This window comes from Purpureocillium takamizusanense, chromosome 3 (genome assembly GCF_022605165.1).
Source record: "Purpureocillium takamizusanense chromosome 3, complete sequence".
In the NCBI taxonomy this organism is placed as follows: Eukaryota; Fungi; Ascomycota; class Sordariomycetes; order Hypocreales; family Ophiocordycipitaceae; genus Purpureocillium; species Purpureocillium takamizusanense.
Window position 1 is genome coordinate 1,952,285 of NC_063070.1, and position 19,420 is coordinate 1,971,704.

The following is a 19,420-nucleotide window of genomic DNA, read 5'->3' on the forward strand; positions in this document are numbered from 1 at the left end:
ATAGTATTTAATCTATTTAAAGTAAGGATACATTATGCTATTAGATATATTTAATGCCGTAAACGGGTCATTACTCCCCTCTCTTTTAGCCGCGTATATAGGAACACGCCGTCGCAGGCTATGGGACGCTAGTATAAGGGAAAATCGGCAGGGTTAGACCTATAGTAATCATAGCGCGCGACCGGCCAGAGTGACGGAGCTACTCGCGCACTTGCCCTGGGGTCCCTTGTTGGCGAGTGCTTATGAGTAAACATAAGGGATCGAATCTCGCTTCGGATTCTATGGGTGTGAGCCCGGACTGAAGAGTCTGCTTGTCGGGGATTCATGCAAGGAGGCACGAGATTGTTAGCGATCTGTAGATCGAGAGGCAACCATAACGACTAAGGCTTTAAGAACCGCTTTTACTAAGTTAATTCGTATTTATTAACCTTATTAAAGACTCTTCGGCAATCATGTAAGCCCTTAGCGCTTAGCGCCATCCTATCTAGACTATAACCTGTCTAGATTGTTTTAGTCTAGATGTCTGGAGGCATTGTATTCTAGCGTTACGTAGGGTCCGCTAATGCGACCGGCCCATATTCCTCTAAGTGGGCGGCGCGTCTCCGCCTAGAGGAGCGCTGGCAGGGCTGCTTCAATTCCCGCATTACTCAGACGACGCTAACGAGAGGATCGCGCCCGACTAAAAGGGGCCTATAAACAGCATCCTTTTGCCAAGAACTCATCCTTCCCTATTCCTTACTCTCTTAGCGCGCTAGTACTGTATATAGTAGAGACAATTGCGGAATTTCTTGCCAATCTTATGCATGCACCGCAAATCGGCTTAAACTCGCTTTATTGGCTTCGGCGGCAGCTACGACATATGAGTAATCCGTATTCGTCGTCTAAGGGCTATGCGTCCGTGGGGCAGGAGTCGAGCGCATTCATCGGCATTTCACCAACTGATAGCTATATAGCATGAAGTTCAACCCTACGATGCCTTAAGCATTGGCATTTCCCCCGCGCCATGGTGGACATGCGGTCTTAGTAATAATAGCAGTATATACGGACGCTACGCACATATAGCGACTAATCACTAAATATATACGGGCACTGGGCTATCCAATTGACCTTTTGGAACATGTTTAGGCGCGTTTAAATAGCTGTCGTTTCAAAAATTTCGTACTCGCCGGCGACGATGTTTCTCTTTCAGGGGCAGGTTGGATGTTAATCCGTATTTCAGTAGTGGCTGTAACGGAATAGGAATATAGTTTAGTTTAATTCAGTTCCGATCAGCACCTTCTACTCGTACTGTAGGAAATAACACGCGGCCCTCCAGGTTCGCCGATGGGAGCTGTCCTCGGGGAACAGTCCCGGTCAGATTCCGGCGCCCTAGTCCGGCATCTGTTGCCTGTGTTGTGCCAACGTCGAGAGCCTTGAATTTATTGCAGACCGAGGACGGACAACAGAGCCCGCCAGATGCTAGTGTCGCACAAGCCCTCTTGCAACAGCCAATGCCACTTATGTGACAAGAGGCTCGAGAGGCAAAGAGTCACGGCGGTGCCCCTAACCGTCGGTTAGCTCACGCATCGGGTACAAGGCGGCCTCGATAAAAGATGCAATAAAGACAAGGGTATATGACGGCTTGCACAGAAGAAGGCCCATTTCCGATGCGACCTATTAGTAATGCCATGTCGCCGTCTTGTATAGCCTCGCCGACGGGGGGTCGAGTCCTGTCTACGGAAAGGAGCAAGAAAGGAGTTCGAATTGTCCGCAACTGCCGAGAATAAAAACATATATGAGTCTGTAGCGCAGCAGCTTGAGCCCGTGCATGCACATTAGCAACCACAGACCTCTCGAGCTTAGTTGCATTTTCCGTTAGACAACAAGATGAAGTTCTCCTCACTGGTGCAGGCTGCGGCCTTGCTCGCGGCCCAAGCTCTCGCCGATGCCTCGAGCACCTCCCTGTCATGTCGGTGCTTGCCGGGAGACGCCTGTTGGCCCTCGGATCGCACCTGGGCAAAGCTTAATGCAACCGTCGGGGGAAGGCTCGTCGCCACGGTGCCTATCGGGTCGCCGTGCCATGACCCTACCTACGATGCTGCCGCGTGCGCGGCGTTGCAGGCAAGCTGGAAGAACCCACTCACCCAGTGCGTTATCACAGGAGATGCCATCCATCGAGAAATCACTCACCACGGGGCAATAGGGCTAACCTGGGGCTGCAGTGTTTCGTCATCGTCGTCGGTGATGGGGGCATACTTTGCAAACCAGAGTTGCGATCCGTTTACCAATAGATCGAAACCTTGTCTGCTTGGAAACTACGTCAGCTACGCGGTCAAGGTCAAGAACACCGCAGACGTCGCGGTCGCCCTGCGCTTTGCTAAGGAACATAATCTCCGTATCGTCGTCCGCAACACGGGTCATGAGTATGTCTACCTCCCTGCAGGTTGCAAAACACAACGTAAAAGACGAATATTGACAGGTCAGTTTCTTCGGCCGCTCCACCGGCGCCGGTGCCCTCGCCATCTGGACCCAGGGCCTCAAGACCGTGTCCTTTGTCGACTGGACGGATGACCACTACACGGGGCCGGCAGCCATTGTGGGCGCGGGTGTCCTCGGCTATGAGATCGTCGAGGCCGCGCATAAGCAGGGCCTCACGGTCGTGGGTGGAGAGTGCGCGACCGTCGGTCTCGCCGGCGGCTTCATCCAGGGGGGCGGCCACTCTGCGCTCAGCACCACCTTCGGTCTCGCTACCGACCACACGTTGGCTTTCCAGGTTGTCACGACGAGCGGTCTCACCGTCACAGCGTCGCCGACCCAGAACGCAGACCTCTACTGGGCCCTAAGTGGCGGCGGCGGCGGCAACTACGGCGTCGTTGTTGGAGTCACCATTCGCGCGCATAAGGCGGCAACGGTCGGCGGTGCAGCCTTCCAGCTACTTGCGCCTACTACTACACCCGAGAAGTTCCAGGCTGCGGTAGCTAAATTCTATGAGCTACTGCCTAAGATGATCGATAATGGCGCCATGGTCTCCTTTCACACGAACCAGCAGATGCTAAAGGTCAAGCCCGTGACTATCTGGAACTCGACCGCCGCTTACGTCCGCGACGTCGTTCTGCAGCCCTTCACTACGGCTCTCACCGAGATTGGGATCTCTTTGCCAGTTACCTATAGCGAACTCTCTTATCGCGACCATTACGATCGCTATATGGGCCCCCTCCCCCAGGGAAGCTTCGAGGTAGAGAGTCACCAGTTCGGCGGACGCCTAATCCCCCGTAAGGTTCTAGAGGACAGGACGAGCCGCAACTCCTTCGTCCGTGCCGTAAACAACCTTACGGCCAACGGTATCCTCACTATCGGCAGCGCCGCTGCCTACTCTAATAAGCCCGCCGGTAGCCCTAACAATTCCGTCAACCCTGTTTGGCGCTCTACGTTGATTCAGCTGCAGCTCATGACGAACTGGAACACAACGGCGCCGTGGTCAGAGATGGAGGCCGTGCAGCGTCGCATGACGGAGGAGTTTATGCCTCAGATTGAGAGCGTAACGCCCGATAGCGGGTCGTACTTAAACGAGGCTGACTTTAGGCAGCCGAACTGGCAGCAGACCTTCTACGGGTCTAGCTACGAGAAGTTGCTTGCCATCAAGCGCAAGTGGGATCCCGAAAGCGTGCTTTACGCGCTTAAGGGCGTGGGGAGCGAGGCTTGGAACGTCGGAAACGATGGCCGGATGTGCCGGGCATGATTCCTAGCACCAAGCCTCTAGTCTAATGTGGGAGGAGGTTTGGCCGGCACCTGTGATCGCACCGCAGGCGACATTAGTCCACGTTCTCGAACTTTACTTCGAGCTGTTGTATCCAGTCTTCTCCTTCCGCGAGCTGTTCTATAGGTGTCACATTTCTCGTGGCGAGCACCTGAAGCGCCAGCCACTTTTCGCCACTACGACGGCTATTTGCGCTATTATAAGTTGTTGCGTTCGAGACGGGGCCCTGATTAGTCTACTGTGGGATATAGCGTCTTTGCGAGAAATAAAAGCGCAAGTCCTCCATAACGAGGCAGAGAAGTTCTTGTATATTTACATCCGAGTATGGACTTCGATGTGCTCCGCTGCTTTGCCGTTATGGCTAATTTAGTATTCTAGAACTGCAGCCTTGAAGATATACGTACTGTAGCATCTTAGCTCCTGCCACTCTATTATCGAATAGGCTCGGTTGAACGACGACGAGGCCCACTGGGCCGCGGAGATTATCATTGTCGAAATGGAAGAACGGAGGGGATTGGTGTGTTAAACGCCGTCGACCGGAGACCTATCGCTGACCGAGACGTCAGGTTTGATCTGTTTATACCTTAGGGATACTTAATGCCACTGCCTGGTAGCATTGCGATTGTCCTGTGACGCGATTCCCGTCCTTAAGCGCGTAAAATTAATTGGCATAAAGGCTAGATATCTCAATCTGCACTACTTAAACCCCTAAGCTTGAGTAAACTAGATTTTGTAATGACTGCTTACATATCTAGCTTACAACAAGAGTATAGCACAAAGCCATTGCCCAGTGTTGTGAGAGACACGTCGGCCGGTTCAGCAATAGTCCAAGAATCTGCGTACAGCTTCCCAATGGCGAACAACAGAAGGAACCACATGAATCCTAACAGCCTTCTGCAGCAAGAAATTAACTGTTCTATCAATCAAGTGTCTCAGACATGTAGTCGAGAAAAGGCCTGCGGCGTGCGCCTTGCATAGGCGCGAGAGAAATTGAAGTTCACTTGGCGCGTTAGACAAGAATAGAATGAGTCATCTAGGATCCCTTGAGCTTACTGAGAGAGCATGAATACCCTCTTCGCCATTGTTAAACCTTGGATCTCTGCCATCCGTGTCTGACACTCTAGTACGCAAATCTGCGCACCTGGGATGCTCTTGGCAAGTCGTGGATCTGGTACCTTGTTGGTAACGATTGTATGGTATTCTTCTAGAGTAGTGCTGTTCGCACAGACAGAAAAGTCTGGCCGCACAGACAATCCACTTTTTTTCTGGGCCCGCGCCCCACCCCCACACGAACAAGGTGCGCGCGCAGGCGCGGGCCGCCCACGGCAGCCCATTGCAGCCCACGCAAAACACCACACAGCAGCACGACCGGCAACATCACGGCCACGCCTCTCAACGCGCCTCCAATAGCCACATCGCGGGCCCGCGGCCACGGGCAGAAGACTGCAGACGAAGACGGCCGAGAGGTATCACGAGGTGGCCACGGCAGCGGGCGGCAAAGGCGGCGCCGCGGGTGGGGGCGGGGAGGGCTGCTTGGGCCCGTCAACGGCATCACGAGCGGCGGCAGCTTTGGCTTCGCAGCCAGCCCGGCCCGGCCCGGCCCGGAATAACATGGTTCCGATATCATGACATCGTGAGGAAACAACGGAAATGCGTTTTTGGGCCCTGCCGGCGCCGTGGCTTCGTCTGCCTCGGTCAGTGGCAGGCGCCGGCGCCGGCGCGGCGTTATGACGATAGTGGTTCAGTTGAAGTTCAATTGAGATATCGGCGTGCGTTACGGCGCGCCGGTCTCGTCCCATGCCTGCGCACCAAAAATGGCTGGCGCGGTCTGGGGGTGGGGCGCGGGCCCAGAAAAAAAGTGGATTGTCTGTGCGGCCAGACTTTTCTGTCTGTGCGAACAGCACTACTCTAAAGATAACGATTATCTATTATAGCGTTATAGCGAGAATTATTTAATTAAAGTATTATATCGGTCTATAATATATAACGTATCTTTTTCGCTATATAGTATAATCGCTTAAGAAGTATCTATCGATATTAAGAAAGGGTATAAAGTTCGATAGAATTAATATTAATCGAGTTAAGTAAGTAACGGGACTATTAAGCGCTTTATAATAAATAACGCCTAAATATTCCTTTATAGTAATACTTACTTAACTTAAGCTAGTATACTTTATATATTTAATAAGAAGCTTCTATAAGTATTATTAACGCGCATTAGGGTAAGGTTAGCGATAGTAAGATCGTAACTAATAGTTAAAGCTAGGAGTCGCGATATTATTTACGACGCGAGGACTAATAAAATATAAGTATCTAAGGGTGCCTACTAGCCGCCCCTCCTCTTCCGCTATAGAGATGCCTAGCTTACCTAGGTCGCGCGACCACACCTACATAGCTCACCCGGCTCACCTAAGGTCGCGCGATTAGCCGGAGCGGCGGAGCTGCTAGCGCATCTGCCACAGAGTCCCGCGAACACGAACGGATGAGTGCGCTCGCTCCATCGGCTTCCCGGCTCGTATCCTGCTGGGCCTATGTTCACGCTACTCGGCACACACTGCGATCAAACGTAAGTATAATAAGACCGCCGCCAAGGAACGAGCGTAGGTCCATCGCGTACGCCGTAGACACAGGACTCTCTCTCGCCTTTGCCTGACCCTGAGCCAGCCTTTGGTTGCTTGCCTGCTTGCCTGCTTGCTTCTGCGTGACGCGCACCCACCTATCGAGATACAAACTACTACCACCGTCATCATCTGTGTGATTAGTGATCCGTGATTGATCACCATGCCGCTCACCCTCACCACCATCCTCACCCTCGCCGTCTCCCTCTCCCTCTCCTTCACCCCTACCACCCTCGCACAAACCGCCTCAACCACAGCAGCAGCAGCAGCCACTACGACGACCATCGCCAACGGCGTCCTCCCGTCCTCCGTCCCCGACTCCTGCCAGCGCTGCCTCGCCGCCGCCCTCGCCACCTCGTGCCCGGGCGACGTCCCCGCGCCGCGCTACAAGAGCGACTGCCTGTGCTCCGTCCGCGGGCCCGCCTGGAGCGCCGTCGCCGCCTGCCTCCGCGACGACGCCGTCCCGGCCACCGGGTGCCGCGGGCACGCCGCCGAGGTCGTGCGCGTCTACGCAGACCGCTGTGCCCAGTTCCATCAGCCCTGGTGCGTCGTCGGCGCCGATGACCCTGTCGGCAAAGTCGTCGTGAGTCTGGCGCCGGGAATTGTTTGCACGGGGACCCGCAGGTGAGTCGGTGCGAGGGCGGCGAGCTATGTTATGATGGTGGGATGGATGGCCTTGGAGCGCGCGCACACGGTGCTGATGGATGTTGATACATAGCCCGACGAGCATCCCCGGCTCTGCAACTCGGTCAGCGACCGCCACGGACACTGCCAGCAATGCGTCCTCAACCGACAACGCCAGTACCGCCTCAGGGACCGTGACGTCTGCCTCGTCCGCCGCCTCGATGACGCCTACGACAAGCCCCGTGACTAGTGGAGGCACCGGCACCAACACCGCGTCGACTTCCGCGCCTACGTCCACCGCCGGTGCCGCCCTCCTCTCACCACGCATCGTCGACACGCATCTCATCGCCGCAATCTTTGCTGCCATTGCGGGCGTTATGTAGGGGACTGGGGAGGGGGGGAGAAATTACCCAGTGCGGAACCGTGACGGGATGTCAAGATGCTTTCATGTAACCTGTGTCCAGGCTGTATCCGTACATGTCTTTTCGTAACTCATCCAACTGCGCCTCCGCTACTAGTATACATGCAAAACACCGGCTGGCCGTGCGCTGGGCCCGAGCCAGAGGGTATCTATTGGCAAAACGAAAGGAAACAAAAAGTGCAAGGCCGACGCGCTGTTCGTGCTCTTGGTTTCGCCCCACCACAGCGTCCGCTGCGGCATTATGGCCTCAGCGTCTCGTCGCCCTCCTCCCCCTCGTCGCCGCTGACGTCCATGTCTCCGTCGCTCAGCTCGCCCCGCGCCGCCTTTCGCGCCAGGTCCCGCTCCGTGTATATCTCCTTCTTCCGCGTCTCCGCCTGCTGCAGACAGTCCACATACGTGCGGAACTTGACAATCTCCCGCAGCAGGTACGCGCTCTTGCGCTCCCAGTTGGCCATCGCCTTGCCCGCGTTGTGGCCTCTGGGCGTGAAGGCGAGGAGCATCGGGCTTCGTAGCTTGTTGTGCTCCTGGAGGTCCTTCTCGATGCTCCTGACGTAGGCGCTCAGCGTCTCCAGCTGCTCCGCCTCGGCTGCGGTGCTCGGCCGGATGCTCTGCGTCGGCGGCGTCCACTCGGCGATGTGGACGCGGTCCCCGGGCAGCTTGCCCCGCCCGCTGTTGTTGGTGAATGTCCCCGCGACATGGTCGAAGCTCGAGCCGCGGAAGCTGCCGCTGGCCGCGCTCGACTTCCTGGCGTGGTGGGCAGCGCTGCTATCCGGCCGCGAGCCCATGCCGCCGCCGCCGCCGCCGGTGAGCGACGCCGTCGACTCGTTGATGGCGCTGACAAGGGCGTTATTGGCGATGGCCTCGCTCCACCCGTACTCGATGTTGCTTATCCCACCGACCAGCGGGTGCGTACTGAGGCGCGCGCTCCAGTAGTTGGCCGTGTTGACGAACTCGCGCATGATCTCGGGCGTGCCAACCTGGAACAGGTGGACCGCGCCCGTCGGCAAGCTCAGGGCCCACACGTGGGGCCTCGTCCTCGAGTATCCCGGCGACGGAAGTGCCGACGCCAGCGTCAGGCGCAGGTTGAAGGTGCCCAGGCTGAGAGCCTTGTCCTGCCAGTTGCCGCCGCCCACGGGCCCGTTGGGCTTGCCCCCCGCGCCCCGTCCGCGGTTCTTGACGCGCTGCGACTTGGTGGCGAAGAGCGAGAAGAGGCTCATCTGCCCCTTCTGGATGACGGCAAAGACCTCAACCCAGTTGCGCTCCTTGGCGCGCTTTCCCACGCCGTCCAAGTGGTGCTTATGCATCACCATGCCCTCCTTGACCCACGGCGGGCCGGCGAGCTCCAGCGACTCGTCCTCCAGCAGCTGCGTCGACAGGTCGGCACTCAGAAGCGAGGGCGCGTCGTCGCCATGCGCGGCATCCTCGTCGCGGAATATGGCCTGGCTTAGCGCGTTGGCGAAGCCAATCGATTGCTGATAGTCGCCGCGGGGCATCGTGCCAAACGAGTCTTGCGACATGGAGCCCTGCGTCCGGCCGAGCGAGTAGCGGCTCCACGTCGCCGATGACATGGCCGGGCTCCATACCGAGTTGCCGTCGTCGAAGCTCGTGCGGCTGGATGAGAAGCCGTTGCGTCCGATACCGGGTCGTGAGCGGCTTTTGGACGCCCACCGCGAGGCGCTTGTGCGGCTGCCGTCGGCCACGCGTCCACGGGACGACAGCTGCGTCTCCGAGGGCGCCTTGCTCAGCACGCTGGGGCTCCGCTTCAGCATACCCATGACGGACAGCCCGCTCTGGGACGGGGCGACGCCGGGCGCCCTGTCGGGCTCCGCGCCGAACAGGGGCAGTCTCTCATCGCGGATGGAAGCGTAGATGGCCTTGAGCACAAACTCCACCTGCTCCTCCCACGCTCGCCTGTGGCCGTGAAACGGCGCCCTCACCAGAGGGCCGGCGTCGTCGCCATTGCGCGACTCGGAGCGGGGCGGCGGGCGCAAGGAGCGTCTGCGGCTGGAGCGGTCCAGGTCAGGTGAATCGCGGCCGTGCTCACTCAGCAGGGCGTTCTTTTCCGGCAGTATGCTGGGGCGCATAAAAGCATCAGGCGCCGACTCGTGTACCGCCTGTGTAATCGTCGTCATGGTGTTCTTGATGAACTGGCTGCGTGTCATCTTTTGTTCGATGTCGGCTAGATGCAGATCTGTGTTGAGTAGCATAATGGAGTAACAAATCATGTGAATCACGTCTGGCCATGCGTCAGTATCGGTTTAGCAGCGAGGAAGAGGGAACAGCGGACCTGTCGCCTTGAATCCGTGTCGAGGGTTGCACTCGCACCAGCGCTTGGAAAAGGCTACGAGAATGCGGTCGACCTGCTGGGTCTCGGCGCGCAGCACCAGACGGCCGCAGACGCTCCGCAGCGCCGCCAGAATGCTGTGGTCCTGGAAGTCGTACAGCTCCATGTACGCCTGCAGCGTCCGCTGGCGGACCGGACCCTCCTCTCCCATCCAGGAGGCCGCCTTGTCCTTTTGGATGAAGTCTTCGCCACCGTCAAAGATCTGCTGTGCCTTTTGCCGGTCGTCCGCCGTCGGGTCGCCCACGACGAACTCGGGCTCGTCGAGTGACTTGTAGGATTGCATCGACTTCAGCGTCGCGAGCCCCTTGCCGCTGGGTTCGGGCGCGCCCTCGACGAGGACGCTGGGCGGCGCGCTCGGGGCCGTCTTGTAGTCCGTCTCGGTCGAGCCGGACGCGAAGCTTGCGATCCGGACGCCCTCCATTGGCAATCCGAGGTTGGGCCGGCTAGGATCGCGGTCGGCGTCTGCGACAGGCGACTTTTTGGCACGAACGGTCGCGTCCGGGTCTGCGTCCGTCGAGCGAGCCGCGGAAGTCGAAGAGGCACTTGCGGGGTCCTGAGCGGTGCCGACGTCTCGAGCTTTCCTGCGGCGTTGGTGGGGCGAATGCGCCTCGTTGTCGCTGGCTCCATCGAGGTCGAGGAAGGAGTTGTTCCTGGTTTCAAATGCCTTCGGGGGCCGCTGAGGGGTGGGCAGTGCTTCAGCCTCGCCGGTCCGCGCCCCCTGCGCCCCAGAATCGACCGTTCTAATGCGGGCGTTCGGGCCGGGCTCATAGTCCGGCGAAAACTCTCGCTTGAATTCTTGTCTGCCAGGTGTTCCATCCTGCGATCCATCTGCGGTAGAGCTTGTCGCGTCCGTAAGGGGCGACGATGTCGCCACGCCGGCGAGACCCAGTCCTGTCGCACTCGAGCCCTCGAGATACGGATTCATCACGTTGCGCAGACTGCTCGTCGGACTGTCGTGGGCGACTGCGGACGCCTCTCTGACACGCAGGGTGAGCTGGTCTAGGGGCGGCATCGGCGGAGCCGCCTCCGCGGGCGACACCTCGTCCACAATCGACTTCTTCCGGCGGCGGAAAAAAGACGACGTCTTCTTTTGCAGAGGTGGGTGATGCGAATGCGACGACGACGTGTCCCTCGACGGAGGGGCCGTGGCCGCCTTGGCCTGCTGCTGCTGCTGCCGAGCCTTGTCGTGCGACCGCTGATCCAGAGCGGCGCCGTTGGACGTTGAGTTATTGTTGCTGCTGTTCTTGGACGATCCACCGCCAAAGACGCGTCTGAAGAAGCCTGGCCTCTCTTTTGTCTGCGCAGGGACGGACACAGGAGGATCGGCATCCTTGGACTTGCCGTAACCGACACTTGGGGCGGGCGCCGAGTCGTGCTCGCTGGCCACGGCAGGCGCTGCCGCCGCCGCCGCCGACGTCGTCCGCTTACTACGCGCCGAGACGCTCTTCAGCGACCGGCTCGTGCTCCGCCGACGCTCGAGCTTACGCCCGTCGACCGACTCAGGCACCGCCGGAGGACGAATCGGCAGGTTCGAGGGCTCACGGCGTGGCCCGCTGGGGACGGTAGGGTTCGGGGCGGCGCTGTAATAGTCGTCGTCGTCCATGGGGACAAAGGTCTCTGGGAAGTCGACGCGGAAGGGAGAAGAGGCGGGCACCTGGTGAAGCTGACCGCCGCGGGAGTGTGGTGGGGACATGTCGAAGCTGGCGGAGCGTCTCGCACGACGCTGGTGACGCTGGCCAGCGACGCTGGGCGGGTATCCGGCGTCGAAGCTGGCGCTGCTGCTGCTCTTGCTGCTGTGGCGGCCTCTCGTGTGCGCGCTGCGCGGAGGGGTCGCGCCGGGCTGGGTACGATACGACGGCTCCCGGAGACTGTTGAGGCGGGTGAACTGGCCCTGGAAGTTGACGGAGCCGCTGTTGCTGCGGCGGCTGCGCGAGTTATGGTTCGAGTAGCGGCTCGAGTCGTCGGGGATCTCGGCGTCGGAGCTGTACGAGTGCTCGTGGCCCCGACCGTTGGCGGCGGCGCCGGGGCCGTACGATCGGGCGCCGCCGTTGGGCCAGCGTCTGGTGGAGGGATACTCGTCGCGGGCGCCTGAGTCGTAGGGGGCCGATCCCGCGACGTTGTTGCCGGGGCTGAGTGGCCCGTGATCCTGTTTCTGGGCGAGGGAGAACTGATCGAGCGACAGGAGCATGTTGGCGACGAGGGAGTCGCGCGTCACATCGCGAGGCGACAGCGAGAGGTCATGGGAGTCGCGGTTCCTGGGGTCGGCGGCGGGTGAGGGCTGCGGCGGATGGATCTGACCGGAGAGGTCCATTTCGTCGGGACTCTGCCGTGCAATAAAAAGAAAGCATTGGCGCCGAGGCGCGGACGGGTCGCTGCAGACGGCAGGCAGGCAGAGACAGCGGCAAAGCGCGCGCCCGGGGCGGGCGGTACGTACGTACGTACGTACAGTACTCTTGGTGCGGACACGGGGGCGCTGGGGGCGGTCGGTCGGTCAGTCGGTCGGGTATGCGAGCTGGATCAACAAAAAAAATCTGGCACTGGGCGTGGCGGCGGTGCGGCTCCGCTCGAACGCCTTTTGCGATGCGTTGGGCGCGGAAGGGGAGGGGGCGCCGCCGGGCACGACTGTGACTGCGGCCGTCGAGGCGTGATGGGAGACCAAGGCAGCAGACAAGCGAAACGGGGGCCGAATGGCGATCGTGTTGGTCGTGGCGTGGCGTGCGGGTGGCAAGGTGCCTTCCTGCGGGCGTGCTGGTGAAGCTGCAAGGGGAGGGGGCGGGAGGGCTCGCTCGGGAGCTGGAGGCTTGTCGTGCCCTGCCGGCGAGATCCTCTCCTCTGCGGGAGCCGGTGCGAAGGAGGGTCGCTGTTTCGTTCGGGGGTTCAGGGCCTCATCAGCCGGTACCGACGCCGACGCAGATGGCAATGTGAATTGCGGCGAGGCGCGTCGTCGTTTCTTCTGCGGGCGCCGTGCTCGCGGGCGAGGATAGGATTTGGTGTCTTGGGTCTCCTGAATGGCGGCGGTAGGGACGGACCTATGCAATTTGATTTTCCAGCGGCCACGCTACGCTGCATGCAGTGCTAGCGCCTCCGCTCTCGCGCCAGGGGTAACTTACAGATGGATGGCCTGCCAGGGATCGGGCCAAAGAAAGATGGGGGGGGCACGTCGATAGAGTGCAAAGAATCGTGATGCCTGGCAATGTCTGTCTGGTTGTGACACCTCTCACCATCAACCGAGTACGTAACTACCAGGGGATTCCCACTGACCAACCCGCGTCCGCCTGCACCTCAGAAATGCAACCGATGCTGCGCTGTCGGCACGCACCCACTCACCGCAGCATCGTACCTTAGTACACCTAGTATGCACACACGGGTGGGAAAGTACGTGTAGGCAGGCGCACGCGCACGGGCTCGCTCTCGGAGCGGAAACATGGATGAGCAAACACCTGAGCAGCGCGGCCGTCTTGAAACGCTCGCTATTATGCAGGCATGCATCGGGCGTGCATCAGAGTTCAGGCCCGCATGCAGGTGCCTGCCACTGCTACGACGTAACCTACACGTACTACTGCGACGTCTGTCCGCCAAGCGTGCGTTGTGGCGGCCTGGGGTGCACGACGTGGTGACACGGCCTCGTGTGCAATGCAACTGGAATCCCCCCCCCTTGTTGGGCAATCACTGTACGGAGTACCTGTCTGCAGTCTCACATTTTTGGGCAGTCAAGAGAGAGAGAGACAGAGTGAGTGAGTAGGTGTGTGAGACTGTCACGCCCTCCCCAAACCGTGCCTCATTATTCGCGGCACGTGCAAATGACGCTCGGCGATGCGATCGGTGAGCTCTGAGGTGGCTCGCCTCACACGCTCTCAGTGGCCAACCCCTATTCCAAGCGCCACCAGGGAACAGGGGTTCGGCCGGCTGGCGTGAACCCTTTTTATAGGTGCAAGGTACCTTTAGCAACTACTGTACTGTGCTGCACGTACGAAGTACCGTCTGTTCGTTGCGTTTCGTGAGCCAGGGGACGAGATGTTTGTTAGGCGGGGTGCGCTTCACGCAGTGACTACCTTATCCACGGCACATCCATCTCCTGACCGCAAGCGGGCCGCCCAGCTCGACTCGGTTTGCGACCATGGGCAATGCCTAAGCAAGCGAGCAAATGCACGCCACCTTTTTGCCTACAGCACCATGACACACACACACACACACTGGCTGGCCTGCTATCATACGTTCGTACGTATATCGCATTCGCATCGTCTTCGGGCTCTCCCCGCCGTTCGGCCACCCGCAGCAGTGGAAACGTTAGCCTCCGGTGAGCGACGCCCCCTGATTTCGCCACGCATCCCGGTACATCAGTCTCGTCTCATCGTCCTGGTCCCCCGCACGTCTGACAAGGCCGTTGCTGCGATGCATTCATCGCGGCGCCGCGGCCTCTTCAGGAACTCGTTGCGAGCCCTTTGTTGCAAGCCGCCGCACACGTGTATACATATACAGTACGACGGCGGTGTTCGTTGGACGGAGAGCCCGGCATATGTAATTCAACATGGCCCTCGCCGTTGGGCCGCCTGCTCCAGACCAGTCCCGACGCACGCAATGAGCAGCCAACGGCCGTGTCGCGTGCCCTCCTCATTGTTCACCCACCGTACCGGGCTTCGTTTCTCGCGGTCGCGACGTTTCATCATCGTCATCCTATGTATGTAGACAACGCATATCTTAGTCGCGAAACACTGGATGGCTGCCTGGCGTTTGCCTGGCCTTTGGCACTTCCACTGTCCTCGACTGTCCTCTCGCCGCCGCTCTCCGCCAGAGGCCCGCCCGGCCCCCGCCAGCCAGCACCGGGACGGATCGGGGCTCCAGTGGGGGGCCGCCGATATATTACCCAGCACACCGCGCGGGCGCATAGTATCTGTGGAACGGTGCGCAGCCTCGAGACCTATGAGAGATGTAATGTGGCTCCCAACTGTGGAGTCGGCTCCCTTTTGCCACTGGAGCCACATACATCTCAACAGTATCCATGGGCAGACAGGCTGCCGTCGGGGGAGTCGTAGCTCCCCTTGTCATGCTCATTTCGCGACGTTGCAAAGGTTGGTCTTTGCGCCTGCTAACTAACGTACTTCGTAGTTGCAAAGCCCGGGCCAGCCAACTGATTTACGAGCTCAACCCCCACCAGCCCAACATCATCTATCGGTTTTAGATACCAACGTACTGCATACCCGTCAACTTGACTTGGTAGTACGACGAAGCATCCATCGTCACACGCAGTGCGGCTGCGCCATCTCGGGCGTCGCCTCGTACGAAATCCTCCCCGCCGGCAGAAAGAACAGCGCCACCAGCCTCCCGCCCCGGGCCTCCGGGTAGTGGTGCGTCCCCGGTCCCGGCGACGTCCACCCGGCGCCCTGCCAGCCCTGCATGCCCTTGAGCTCCGCCCCCTCGTCCAGCGCCACCACGCAGTTGATCTCCCCGTATGGGTGCTGGTGGTACTGCCCGCGCAGCACGCCGTCCCCGTCCCCGTCCTTGTCCCCGTCCTCGTCCTCGACCTTGGTCCCCTCCTCGACGACGACGCCGCCGTCCATGTACACCGTCGTGATGCTCAGAAAGTGCGTCCGCTCCGTCGGCGGCGATATCCGGCCCCGCCGGTAGTGCGGGCCCGCGATCTCCGTCTCGGCGACCCACCCCTCGGCGAGGCCCTGCTTGATGTACGCGCAAAAGTCGTCGTAGTACGCGTTGCCCGGCCCGTAGTCGCGGTTCAGCCTCGTCTCGAGGTCCTTGCCCGGTGTTCTGGTCCGCGGCCCCCATTATCATCCCATCATCAGCCGCGACTCCTCTCACGCCTCCGCCCCCCCCCCTCTCCCTCTTTGAGTTAACACTTACAGATTCTTGACCTCGTCAAAGAACTCGGCACATCGCGACACAAACTTTTGGGCCGCCGGCCACTTGTCGAGATCCAGCACGGCGGCTTTGTCCGGCTTCGTCATTTTCACTTGCGGCGGCGTGCGGGGGCTCGTGGGACGGACGGACGGCCGAGTCGCCGGGGCCTAACAGCGGTCCAACTCCCATTTTATAGTCCGGGATCGAATGCTGTGTGCGGGGAACACGCCTGACAAGCACGTGGCTCTCGGCACATCGCATCGGTAACGCACGTACGTATTGGGATTCGAGCACCTCGCCCCATCATTGCTGCGTACCTGGATTGTCAGGGTCGAAAACAAGTAGACGCTACAGTACTTCTCGTACGCCTAGATATAGGCAAAACAGTTCTCCCAACGCCGTTCCCAGCAATGGGGTGCCATCGCCATGGACGATTGCTGCTCCATGCGAAAGTCGGAACCACCCGCTGACCCACGCCGCCGGAGAGATGCTCATCTAGATGGTCCCCGTGCGCACCACGCCACCCTCCGTCATTAGCATTGGTGGAATCTCGTGGGGGCTCTGGCCGTTCCTATACATCCACAGGCGACTCAGCTCCTTGACCTTGACCTCGCGCCTCTTGACCTTCCTGTCGGCCACGCCGTGGACCTCGACCGGGGTGCTGATGTCGCCGGACCCGAACCCCTGGGTGCCCGCGTACGAAATGTCAAACGCCTCCCGCGCGTTGTCCATGGCGGCGCCCTCCTTGCCCAGCTCAATCGCCTCCTCCATGAAGGCATTGTCCTCGTCGGCGCCCACAAACTTTCCCGTCTCTGGGTCTCGCTTCAGCGGAAACATGCCGTCGAGGTAGTGCTGGTTGAGCTGGTGCCCGCCGCGGCTGCTGGCGCGACTGAACAGGCGTCCCAGGAAGCGCGGCAGCTGCGGCGACCCGACACGGTTCGTCGCAAAGTGCAAGACGCCCCAGATTGCCACGAAGTCGGTGCTGTGGGCGTAGTGCTCGACGTGCCCAATGGCGCGGTCCTTGGCGGCCGACAAGGTGCGCGATGACGCGAGCGACGACTCGGTCGACAGTGGCGGCGGCGGTGGCGCCTGCGCCTGCCCCTTTCCATCTGCCTTTCCATTCGCCTTGCGCCTCTCGACAGGACTGCTCGCGGCGCTGCTGAAACTCGTCTCCCTCATGATGGTAGCCATGGCCGCGCTCGGGTTGGACTGCGACAGGCTCTGGGAGATGGCGTGGCGGTGCGGGTTGTTGAAGTGGTTGGCCGCGTTGCCAAACGTGTACACCTCCAGCTTGGCCAGCAGGTCCTGAGGCGTCTCCTGCAGCAGCCAGTCCAGGACCAGGCCGCCCTCGATGCCCCCCTGCGAGTGCAGCACGAAGATGACCTTGGACTTGCTGGGGTCGTACAGCACGTCCCGCATGGTTCTGTACGCCCGGCGCACGTCGGCCGTCGCGTAGGTGAAGTTGCGCTGGACGAGGCATTCGATGACGTCGAAGATGATGCCGGAGGTGCGGTTGTGAATGCCGAGCACGGGGCGTCCAAATGTGAGCGCCAGTCGGTTGAGGTTGTTCTTCATCCAGTGCTCGCTGCGACCAGCCGGTCATTAATAGCCATTGATGATGGGCAGAGGAACGCAAACGAGCGTGGGCCAGACTCACCCAACCGCCACGCCGTTGAGAAACACCCACTGCTCATGCGCGTGCTCTGGCCGCTCTTGTGCGTATTTTTCGTCTGAGCGGTACGTGGTCTCCGACCCATTGAGCAGCTTGCACAGCGCCCAGTTGAGCGTCAGGAACGCGCCCACGGCCGCGGCCACCGTCCAGATGGGGAAGAAGATGCCGATCGGCAGCACGAGTATGAAGGCGAGCTGGAGAAGCACGAGGACAAAGTGCACGGCAATGCAAAAGAGGTTCGGCAGGCTGGGGTACAGCTCGTCGAGCTCGCCGGAGCCGCACGGGCGAACCGGCATGAGCACCCACGGCAGCGCCCAGATGTAGACGAAGAAGAAGTAGACGTCCTTGACGAACAGCCGCCATGGCATGTCCGTGTAGCAGTAGTTGATGACGGCCGTGCCGCCAATCTGCGAGCGGTAGAACGCGGTGGCCCTGTCCATGGTGGTGGTCGTCTCCCTGCCGGGCGTCTGTCTGCGAGAGGCACACGCTCAGCCCAGCGCGGCAGCCCGTCGTGGCAGGCGATTCTCATGCCTTTCTTATGTATAATCCCATAGCCGCACGCTTGGCATCATCACATGGGGGTGCGGTGCTGGTCAGCCACCCGGGGCTGAGTGTGCGCATCGCGACACCAGGTCAGCTGGCGCCGATGGTTGGAGAAAGGGGCGTCATCTGGCCCAGCCGCTTGGCGTTGTTAGTCGAGCTAGCGGCGGTCAAAGGAACGACGGCAACGACGATCAATCGCGGCAGGAAGCAGCGCTGAACAAGACCCAACCAGCCACCCGTCAGCACCAGCGCGCGGCTGTGCAATTATTAGTGGCATCACGATGCGAGCTGCTCGACGGGAGGCGGGCTCTCGGACCGTGAAGACTGTGTGATTGGGTTGGTGCCTGGCCAGCGCCCCTCGACAGGCACGGCAGTGCGTGTGTGTGCGGGCGCGGGGGTGACAAGCCGAGCGATCGTGCGGGGTGATCCTGAAATAGCTTATTCTGCTGGGCAGAGCGAGCCCCGAGGGTCGAGTCGATGGCGAGGGCAGTCTTGAGCCTTGAAGGCTGAGAGAACCGAGCGCGGCATCAAATGCAGGCGAAAACGTTAGTACTTCGTATTTCGTGCAAGGACGGCGGCGGCCATAGACATGCGGACCGCGCCGTCCCTGGCGTCCACCGTCACACACACTTTCTGTCGGTGCACCGATTCTACAAGGAGGAGACTAGCAGTTGCTGCCGCCAAAGCTCGTGGCGAGATCCCCCCTAATTTGCCCAGTGTCTTGGCGGCTTTCGGCATCCCGATGAGCAGCTGGCCAAGGGCACGCCCTGGCGACCCAACAACAGTCATCGCATCAGCCTAGCTGCGTGTCGACTGCGGTCTTGATCCCGTCCAGGGCATATCCCGAAAACGTGCCAAAGGCTGAAAAGTCCGTGCGTGAGCGAGACAGGCTGCGCGGACTGGAGGATTGGACGATGACGCAGCATTTGCCCGAGCTTCTTGTAGCGGTTTTGGGGATTGAAATGGCCATTCAAATACCATGGTCCCTGATCTTGTTTGTCGAATCCTTCGGGGTTTGCGTCGAAGAGGGCGTCGCCATCGTGCTTGTGGGACAAGTCACTGACTGGGGTCTTGCCAGTCTCTCTGGGGCATTCTGCTTCGAGTTTGTAGGTGTGTTGCGTCTTTGTCTCAAACACGCATATGCGCCTAAACTGCAGAGTGCAGACCCAGACGCCTTTTTTGGGTGCTTGACGAACGACTCCATGTCATGTTCCTGCGTGACGTTGTCGGACAGCATCTTGAACTCAACAAGGATGTAGTTATTTCGTGCATGAGAATCGTGGAGTTGATGACGTTGGATCTGGTGGCCCGTTCACCGGGATGCGAGTCTTGACGGGGCGGTGTCAGGCATCACCCGCTTGTGGATCGAGGTTTTGCGTGCGGCGGCGCATTGTCACTCCCCAGCGCCCCAAGCTTAACACCCGGGCGAGCCGATGAAGGATGAATTGCAAACAGGGGGGGCTTTTTGCGTAATCCTACAGTATACTATGTGCCTCGCCCCGCTTGGGGACCCTTCTGCATCCCGATACCTAGTTACTAACGTACCTATCCGCGAGTTGAATGAAGCGCCACTAAACTCCGACCCAGCGACAAGATATTAAGGCATCTC

The 19,420-nt window shown here is 59.9% G+C and overlaps 6 protein-coding genes across 6 annotated transcripts; 2 read left to right on the forward strand and 4 right to left on the reverse strand.

The window, feature by feature from the left end:
• Positions 1-1,866: 1,866 nt before the first annotated feature.
• On the forward strand, positions 1,867-3,718 carry JDV02_004173 (uncharacterized protein; the record flags this gene model as incomplete). The annotated part of the gene is made up of 3 exons (XM_047985363.1): positions 1,867-2,126; positions 2,202-2,402; positions 2,464-3,718. 3 exons carry the CDS (start codon positions 1,867-1,869, stop codon positions 3,716-3,718), a joined length of 1,716 nt encoding a protein of 571 aa, XP_047841340.1.
• Positions 3,719-4,993: 1,275 nt separating this feature from the next.
• JDV02_004174 (uncharacterized protein) lies at positions 4,994-5,535 on the reverse strand (the record flags this gene model as incomplete). Its single annotated transcript, XM_047985364.1, has 1 exon — positions 4,994-5,535. One exon carries the CDS (start codon positions 5,533-5,535, stop codon positions 5,206-5,208), a length of 330 nt encoding a protein of 109 aa, XP_047841341.1. The 3' UTR covers positions 4,994-5,205.
• Positions 5,536-6,110: 575 nt separating this feature from the next.
• Positions 6,111-7,580, forward strand: JDV02_004175 (uncharacterized protein). Its single transcript, XM_047985365.1, has 2 exons — positions 6,111-6,978; positions 7,073-7,580. Exons 1-2 carry the CDS (start codon positions 6,518-6,520, stop codon positions 7,359-7,361), a joined length of 750 nt encoding a protein of 249 aa, XP_047841342.1. The 5' UTR covers positions 6,111-6,517; the 3' UTR covers positions 7,362-7,580.
• JDV02_004176 (uncharacterized protein) lies at positions 7,406-13,024 on the reverse strand. The gene is made up of 2 exons (XM_047985366.1): positions 9,687-13,024; positions 7,406-9,635 (listed from the first exon to the last, which is right to left on the reverse strand). Exons 1-2 carry the CDS (start codon positions 12,052-12,054, stop codon positions 7,639-7,641), a joined length of 4,365 nt encoding a protein of 1,454 aa, XP_047841343.1. The 5' UTR covers positions 12,055-13,024; the 3' UTR covers positions 7,406-7,638.
• A 1,956-nt stretch (positions 13,025-14,980) lies between these two features.
• Positions 14,981-15,703, reverse strand: JDV02_004177 (uncharacterized protein; the record flags this gene model as incomplete). Its single annotated transcript, XM_047985367.1, has 2 exons — positions 14,981-15,506; positions 15,600-15,703. The coding sequence occupies 2 exons, from the start codon at positions 15,701-15,703 to the stop codon at positions 14,981-14,983; spliced, it is 630 nt and encodes a 209-aa protein (XP_047841344.1).
• A 388-nt stretch (positions 15,704-16,091) lies between these two features.
• JDV02_004178 (uncharacterized protein) lies at positions 16,092-17,708 on the reverse strand (the record flags this gene model as incomplete). Its single annotated transcript, XM_047985368.1, has 2 exons — positions 16,092-17,181; positions 17,254-17,708. The coding sequence occupies 2 exons, from the start codon at positions 17,706-17,708 to the stop codon at positions 16,092-16,094; spliced, it is 1,545 nt and encodes a 514-aa protein (XP_047841345.1).
• Positions 17,709-19,420: the final 1,712 nt, after the last annotated feature.

What these genes read in the sequence shown, in the direction of transcription:
- JDV02_004176 (XM_047985366.1), bottom strand. Translation starts at nt 12,054, where the DNA reads ATGGACCTCTCCGGTCAGATCCATCCGCCGCAGCCCTCACCCGCCGCC. An exon ending in ACACGGATTCAAGGCGACAG is followed by an intron (nt 9,636 to 9,686) that starts GTCCGCTGTTCC and finishes ACGCATGGCCAG; the next exon opens with ACGTGATTCACATGATTTGT.
- JDV02_004175 (XM_047985365.1), top strand. Translation starts at nt 6,518, where the DNA reads ATGCCGCTCACCCTCACCACCATCCTCACCCTCGCCGTCTCCCTCTCC. An exon ending in GTTTGCACGGGGACCCGCAG is followed by an intron (nt 6,979 to 7,072) that starts GTGAGTCGGTGC and finishes GTTGATACATAG; the next exon opens with CCCGACGAGCATCCCCGGCT.